The 8,358-nt window shown below is 41.2% G+C and overlaps 1 protein-coding gene across 1 annotated transcript; it reads right to left on the minus strand.

The window, feature by feature from the left end:
- Positions 1 to 1,726: 1,726 nt before the first annotated feature.
- LOC143009358 (putative transcription factor Ovo-like 1) lies at positions 1,727 to 3,992 on the minus strand. Its single transcript, XM_076161460.1, has 4 exons — positions 3,893 to 3,992; positions 3,407 to 3,639; positions 3,077 to 3,266; positions 1,727 to 2,049 (listed from the first exon to the last, which is right to left on the minus strand). The coding sequence occupies exons 1-4, from the start codon at positions 3,990 to 3,992 to the stop codon at positions 1,727 to 1,729; spliced, it is 846 nt and encodes a 281-aa protein (XP_076017575.1).
- Positions 3,993 to 8,358: the final 4,366 nt, after the last annotated feature.

The raw sequence follows: 8,358 nt of genomic DNA on the forward strand, positions 1-8,358 counted from the left end.
GCTGATATACAGTAGGCTATAAATAGATAGAAACAGGTCTTCAGAGTAGTACTTCAATAAAGTTCCAGTTTGCTGTAATTTGAGACCATATTGGTGTACATACAAAAATACAGCTCAACCATCAATTGTCTAAATCTAGGGACAGAGATAGATCTGTGTTTACACCATAGCTATAGAACTCACAGTCACTAAGCAACAGCATAGGACAGAACTTCAGAAAATTTGATAAGGAAATATTATAAGATTATTATTAGATTATTTTAACAACTGTCTTTTTAGAGTTGCTCTAAAAATGATTGGAAGTATGAGTCATTATATAAAACACTGTAAAAAGAGAAAATGTGAAAAAAATGTCAAACTTTCCAGTCAAATATAAGTGGGAGAGCCCACTTTTATATTTTTAAGAGGTTCCAGGAGGCCTTATTACAACCTATTACCTTTATTATCCATCCATCCATTATCTATCACAGCTTATCCACTGGTGGGTCGCGGGGTCGCTGGAGCCAATCCCAGCTGTCAACAGGCGAGGTACACCCTGGACAGGTCGCCAGTCCAGCCCAGGGCAGACATAGACACACAAACTCACACCTACGGACAATTTGGAGTCACCGAATTAACCTGAATGTGTTTGGACTGTGGGTTGAAGCAGGGGTACCCGGAGAGAACCCACACAGACACGGGGACAACATGCAAACTCCACACAGAAGGGCCCCAGTCTTGTACCCACAACCTTATTATTATTATTATTATTAGTAGTAGTAGTAGTAGTAGTAGTAGTAGTAGTAGTATTATTATTAGTAGTAGTAGTAGTAGTAGTAGTATTATTATTAGTATTGTTGTTGTTGTTGTTATCATCATTATTATTATTATTATTTTCCAATAATAATATTATTGCAAATAAGAATGTTCCTGAATCAAAGCAAACAGCAGCGACATTACATGTGGAAATGAGCTTCAAGTGAGGGTGGAGACATTATTATACTGCAGTAATATTCACAAGAAAGGACCAATGAGAAATGTATGCGTGCACTGTATAAACATATTTAACACGGCATTTTGAGTCGTCCCTCATGTGCTACGGAAAGGTGTTTCTTAAAATGTAAGAGGTTGAAAGTCGACCTATGCAAATAAGAGAGCAGCTCTGCCGTTTGGAGGAAATCCCCAACATTTCGCACTTGAACAGTCATTTCCTGCACTGAAACAACATTTCGTTGACATGTGACATGAAGTCATGCCAACTTAACAATGATACACCAACATCCAGTGACATATAATCTGAATAGACTTTATCCATGACTCCTCACAACACTTCTTCCTCTTGTTTGTATCGGACAGTAGCTGCGAGCTTTCACAACCCATTAAACAAATTACAGAACAGTTTTTTTTGACCAACAAATTCAATCAAAAACTTGAGCCCTTATTTTTGTCTTAACAGAGGGACAAAGTTCTCAGGTCTGCCCTTTGAGGTCATCAGGAAAAGTGCTGGATTACAAATATTACATAGAGACTCAGGCATTGAAGACGTTACTAATGCCAATGAAATATGAATGAATTGGAAACTATTCTTATGAACAGAAATAACCACAAATAGGCAATGTGGAAAATGTACAAAAAATGAAAGCAAACAGATGAAAACCAAATTGTACATGTTTAAATATGTCACAAAACCTGACAGAAAGAAAGAATCCTAAATGGTGTCTTGTGCTGTACAGTTCTGGGACTAGTCCTACATGTAGTACGCTGTGTTTGGGTACAGCAGATACGGGTTCAGTTTATGGTCCGCAGGTGCAAAGCTGCTGTTTTCGTGGGCCTGGCGGCGGTAGTAGCGGCGTAGGGCGGGACTTCCTGGGTGGCACTGCCGTACATGGAGGAAGTACTCATCTGGGCGACTGGAAGTGTAACCGCAGTCCTCACACACGAATATCTTGGAGCGTCTCTGGCGATATGCGTACTGTTGGTGGACGCCATGAATCTTCCTCATATGAGACTCAAGCGAGCAGCGCTGAGTGAAGGCCTTCTCACACAGCTCACACTTGTAGGGACGGATACCTGCAACAGCGGGGATAGAGGAGGGTTGAGGTGTCTGTGTGTGTGCTTCTGTAGATACAAGATGTGTTTTGCACATTCACAGCAGCCTACAGAGCAAAATTTGTCCCAAACCACAAAGAACCACAACTGCCACCCAGTAGCTCCAGTAGCTTCAGTGCCTCTCTGATGTTTGACTTTGGGAAAGCATCTACTGTGATATCTAATGAAAAATTCAAATGAATGTACAAGACAGCAAGGACAAGTAACCAAATGATGGTTGTATAATAAATATTACTGGAGCCAAACAATAGAAAAAGACATGGACAAATTCAATCCAGTCAGTTAACATAAGGAGTTTTATTGAGCCACTCGTATTTTAAATCCCAGAGCTGTAGGACGTATAAACTGCTATCCACACTTTAATGTGGAGTAGTGAATCTTGGGATTATAGATTTGGATAGGATTGTCATTATGTTAATGTCATTGTCATTGATAGTTGCGGTCCCTCTGTGGCACATTGGAGGCATCGTTGTTTAATAGTCAAACTGTCTGTTGATGTTTTTCTTTTTGCTGAAACATTCCTCTGTTTTACACTGCAAAGAAATTAGCCTGGACTATCTAGTTTGGTGGTCTAACTTTACTTTACTGTAATAACTTCCCAAAACAAAAATATTTACCGTCAACACAAATTTGGTCACTTGATATAAACTCTAAACTAAGAATAATAACTTGCTTTGTTCCTATATATAACATGCAATTCTATGTACATTTGACCTTTAGATTCCGACTCCTTGACCATGAACATAAAAACCGTGTACGCAGCCCGATGACAAGATTTTCAAAAAATACATAGGGTACACACACAAAAGGCATATCAGTAATCAAAAATATATATTATTCCTTGACCTTGAAAATCCCATAGCACTTTGAATGATATCTCTATGTTTATAGTTTTAGTGATATTTATGGATTTATGGATTTGATGCATTTTTCAACACAGCAGACACAAATCCTTTATCAATCCTTTGTTTGTGTGTCCATCTCTCACCTGTATGTGTTCGCATATGCCTCTTGAGGTCAAAGGTGTCATTGAATCCTTTACCACAGAATCGGCAAGGGTGTCTCTTCACCATGCTGTGGCATTTGAGGTGACGGGTCAGCATGCGCTGCAGGGGGAAGATTTTGTGGCAAACTGAGCACACAAAGTCACCTGAGCTTGGAGACATACGGGGACGGGCCTGGTACAATGAGAGATATGGTCACAACACCGATGAATAAATATGTGAGGAATACATAGAAATAAAAGTCACTCGGAAATGTTCAATCAAATCGCATATTTGCTTACATCCATACTTGGAAATATGAACTCAGCCCTTACCTTCGCTCTGCTGACCAGTGCGAGTGCGTTGGGATGATAGAAGGATCCCTGGAACATCAAAGTTGACCAGTCCTTGCCTGTTTCAGCCCCTGACATTCCCGATCTCGGCAGTGTTCCTGGCACTCTTACATCTGGGGTTGCTGCCCCGGTTCCTGAAACACTTGCTGGCGGATCCACAGTGGAAGGTTGTGGATCATCAGGGCTGCAGGCTTCCTCTTCCTCCTCCTCTTCCTCTTCCTCTTCCTCCTCCTCGTCCTCCTCCTCTTCTTCCTCGTCCTCCTCCTCCTCCTCAACATTCTCAATCACTAAAAAGCACAAAAGGGAACATCTTCAATGTTGTACTATTAACTATGATTCTTTTCAATAACAAATAAAATCTTCACACTGCAAATAAGAATTATCCAACCTGCACATTGTATTTAGTTTTACTTTCCTCTCAGTTCTCACAATGACAATGAATGTAAAGAGAATTCTGGAACGTCTTACCTGCTATATCATTTTCTTTCCAGTCAATCTCTTCCGGCTCTTTCCATCTCCATGCACCACATGCTCCATGTTTCTTCTTAATAAGGAAAGACCTCGGCATCCTTGAATTCTTCCCTAACTTGTATTTATTTTTGCTTCTCCTTCTGCTGTTGTGGCGTTTATCTGATCCTCGCACTCCAATGGCTGCACTCAAATCAGGCAATGAGTAATCTAGAAGTCGCCTTACCTCAACATCCCAGCCTAAATCCTACGACAGTCTACTGGTATCGCAGCACAATCACTGCTCTCATTTCCATAACTCTCTGTGGGAAGAGTAGTGAAGGTTTATAGTTGGGGTGGGTAGATGGGGGGTGTTTTGACTGGTGTACACCTGTGTTGAATGTGCGCGTGCGCCATTTTAACTGGTCCCCCGCTGGTTTTGCATGTCAGGCAGTGAGAATCCGGAGAGCTTCGCATTCAAGTGGCCCTTGGCATGCAAATCTGGGTCCCGGACCAAGCCCCGGCCCTAGACAAAGGGCACGGTCTGAGTAACAGGAGCAAGCACAGAGGAGCCACAGCCTTAACTGCTAGGTAAATCAGCCCTTTCTCTTTTTTTTGCCTCATTCTGTCTCAATTGTTTACAGGGATTACACAACTTCTAAAACTGAAGACAAAGGCCATTCAAACACACTGAAAAGATGAATTGAATTTGCTGTCCGTTGACTGAGTGGTTTACATAAATCCACATACGTGATGGCACTTTCTATCCTGCTGCCTTGCCCATTACTCAGTCAATCATGGGAAAGGATGGAGCACAATGACCCTGAACAGAAAAAGCAGTTATAGGTTATTTATGAGTATATATTATACACACATTCATGGACACTTAACTAACCTACACAATGTTTTGTAATAGTCTGCACTGACAGAACTAAAGTGTGTGTGCTTGAGAGGAAATGAACTGCGTGTATCTTATTTCACTGGATTCTGCATGGCAAATACAGATGCAGCCAGAGACTAAATCCCATCATGCAAATACCAATAGAGGTCATTCCAAGAACTCTACCGCTCATCGGTAGAACCATGAACAGCACAAATATATTTCTACCACACTTTGCCATTCATTGTGTTATGTGTGATTGTGCTTAGAAGTGTATTTAGAACAAAGCAAGTGGTTTATACATGAGATTTAAATGAATGGAGCTGAATCTGTGACTATGTGGGATGGGAATAGTGGAGACTGTGTTGCTACAAAATCCAGCCAAGCCTCCTTTCAAAGCTCATGAGGTAACATCGCTGCAATTCATGTAATCGTGCATTAGCCCTTGTGTTAAATATTAAATCGTTACAACTCTGTCTAACATATCAAAAATGATGAGGTCTTTGCTTTGGATAAATCAAGTGTACCTTATCTATACTGCAGATATCTCAACTAAACTGTGTGGCAAGAGTTAAAAATCACACATCCAGTTATATTCACTGTTCTTAACATCTATTTCTTCAATTAATAATCTGTTGATTGTACGCGATGCTTGGGTTTGTAGTGTTAGCATTTCCCAAAGTGCGAGTAGGAGACTGTTGACTGTACTGTGTGCTGCTGCCCTCCGGAGCTGCGCTCTAACTGTATGCAAAGTATCAGCCTGTGTGCTGCAGCATGGAAATCAAATGGCAAAAAGGCAACTCCTTGTTATTTTGTACACGCACAGATGGTCGGAAATGATCTCTTGGAAGTCATCAAAGATGCTCGCATTGTAAACCATCTTGGATAAAGAATTAAAGCAGTACTTCATGAGAGGAGGATGACTTAATGCAGTGATTCATCAAGTGGCGTCAGACTGAAGTGATGAACAACATAGAGGTCACATATTTTTCTTCCAAATATGAGTTTACTTACTTCACTCATCAGTAATCCGTTAAAAGTAATACTTGAGCGAAACATGTCAGTGAAAAGTCAAGTTTAATGGCTTACTTTGGTTATAAAGAATGGTTTGTCTTTTTTCGTGTATACTCTGTAAATAAAGTGTATGTTTACACTGAAACTGATTTTGCCTGAGGCCTGTACACCAGCCCGGGAGTGACGACAGACTGAATAGCCGACCCGCTCGCACGTCTTTATAATTCAGGTAAATGGCCAGTCTGAACATGAACAAACAAGAGGCCATGTTTAACTGTTGTTTCTGTTGCTTCAGCCACACCCTTGCTGCTCTTCAGTTACAGAGATACTTTGTGTGTGTTATCTCTCTCTCTCTCTCTCTCTCTTTCTCTCTCTCTCTCTCTCTCTCTGTCTGTGTGTGTGGTCTTTCTTAAGGCATAGAAATAACAAATATGTACCTCACCATTCCCATGCTCTATCCTATAATCAACTGGATAACAACTACTGTGATTTAAATGATGGCTGTTCGTGTAGAAAACAAAACAACAGCCCAGCAACACACTACACATTAGTACATCTATAGAGAATTCAAACATTTTCACCAAAAGCTAAAACTGCGGGTGGTAGATAACTCACAGTAGCCTCATTGTTCTGTGGTCTAAAGGCACCAAACAGGTGGTTCTTATCAAGCTTACAGTATCCTGGGAAGAGAGGATGGAGGAGGCTCATGAGTGCAAGCTAAAGAAATATCAGGCCCTCATCTTCCAGAGCCAACAGAAAGCTTGGATGACCTGGAACCGGCCTGTTGAAGTCAGCTGCAGGAGCTTTGCAGGTCATTTACACTTGCGTGCTATCGTTGTTGTTGCTGTGTCTCTCTCTACTTTCTCTAACTTTCTCTCTCTTTTCCTCCCACCTAGAGCCCGGTTCCACCTGAGGTTTCATCCTGTTAAAGAGGAGTTTTCCTTGCCACTGTTGCCAAGTGCTTGCTCATGAGGGAATGTTGGGCTTCTTTAATTGTATAAGAGAGAAAATGTTTGTGGTGATTTGGTGCTATATAAATAAAGTTGAATTTAATTGAATTAGGTCGCTCTGGAGCCTGTTTGGGACTCAAGGCTTGCTTTTAGCCAACATTACCGAGCATATCAGAGGATGTGATGTTAGGAGGATCCGGATAGAGGCAGCCTGGAGCTAACCTGTTGAAGGGCTAACAACATCACAGTGTTGAGTGATGGGGTTCCTGTTCCTATAGAACAGTTTTAGTTTTTTAGAGTCTGCATAGAAAGTTATTAGGCCGCTTTATTTCAGTGACACAGAGTAGTATTTACGCTGCCTGTGTGTTAAGTTACTGGCTGATCCTGAGTCTGCCATGGTGGAATGTTAGAGCAGGAAGAGAGGCGGCAGAGCCATCCTGGTGACAGACTTGAGTGGTGGACAGTCGGGGTAGTGCTCGGACGCCGGTGCTGCCGTCGAGCAAACGCAAGATGTCATGGGCTTAAATTGACAAAGCATCTAAGAAGGGAGGTGCCCATTTGAAATCCTGCTGGAGCCACTCAACTCCCAGTTTGAAGGGAGGTGCCTTGAGGGAGGAAAAGGAGATGGCAATGGCACTGGCTCACAGGTGGCGCAAGGGCGAGTACCTGTAAAGCTGAGCCGGTTGCGATAACCCTATCGCAGTTTGCATAAAGTATGCAGTATTAAGACTCAAAGGAACAGGGTTAACCAAAGCAGCATTTATGGAAGATAAACTCACACTTACAGATGAATCCGCTACTGCGTTGGAGGGCTTAACAAAACTCAAAAAAGGATGTTGAGGCTGTAGGAACCAAAAGCAGCAGAGCGACTTAAACAAAACAAACAGGGCTTAGCATTTCTCCCTAATTTACCATAGCACCAAACGTGCATTTGTATATACATTTGACTGCTTTAATCTGACTCCATGTAAAGCCTTATATAGGTTTATGTGAAAATATAGGTTTAAGTATATGTTGGGTACAAGTACAAACACAAAAGTGGCAGTTAGCAAATCATTAATCATTGTATTCATTGACCTAGCTAGCTACCTAATGCAACTTCAATGATATCTCTATCTTTATCAGTCATGTTAGCTTTAATGGAAATTTATGATTTGATGAGGGTGGAACTGTACAGAATGGAGCTCTTTAGCTATTGATGATACATTGGATTGAATTTATCCATTAAGGGGATAGATATTCACAAAACTATTAATAAAAAAAACATCCAATATTGTGATTATAACACGTTATGCATGCAGTGGGGACACATGCATTCATGAAATCCTCCCACAAGTTGTGATCACCACTCTGTTTCCTCTACCCAGCTCTGCTTTTCTTTTGTTCATAAAGTTATTGGAATGGAGGAATAGTGAGAAAGGCATCGGAGCTTGTACGCTTCTTCCTACTCCTTTTGAACATTGTTATTCTTGTTTGCTTGTTTCATTTTATTCGAAAAAAATAAATGCACTCATTCCTTCAGATCCTATATGACCTTATATCACACCTATACCACACCTGGCTCAGATGTGAAGAATAACTAGAGGAACCTGTGGATTACAGAACGAAAGTAAACATGGCGTCCAATTTTGTTTCTGATTGCA

Source organism: Genypterus blacodes, unplaced genomic scaffold (genome assembly GCF_046128005.1).
Source record: "Genypterus blacodes isolate CSIRO-AG114 ecotype Tasmania unplaced genomic scaffold, CSIRO-AGI_Gbla_v1 ptg000111l_1, whole genome shotgun sequence".
In the NCBI taxonomy this organism is placed as follows: Eukaryota; Metazoa; Chordata; class Actinopteri; order Ophidiiformes; family Ophidiidae; genus Genypterus; species Genypterus blacodes.

Bases quoted from the DNA above. Each gene is read 5' to 3' on its own strand.
- LOC143009358 (XM_076161460.1), bottom strand. From the start codon at position 3,992: ATGCCGAGGTCTTTCCTTATTAAGAAGAAACATGGAGCATGTGGTGCA. The intron at 3,640-3,892 runs GTAAGACGTTCC...AGGAAGAGGAAG, and splicing joins GAAAGAAAATGATATAGCAG to AGGAAGAGGAGGAGGAAGAG. The intron at 2,050-3,076 runs GTGAGAGATGGA...CCGCTGTTGCAG, and splicing joins GCATATGCGAACACATACAG to GTATCCGTCCCTACAAGTGT.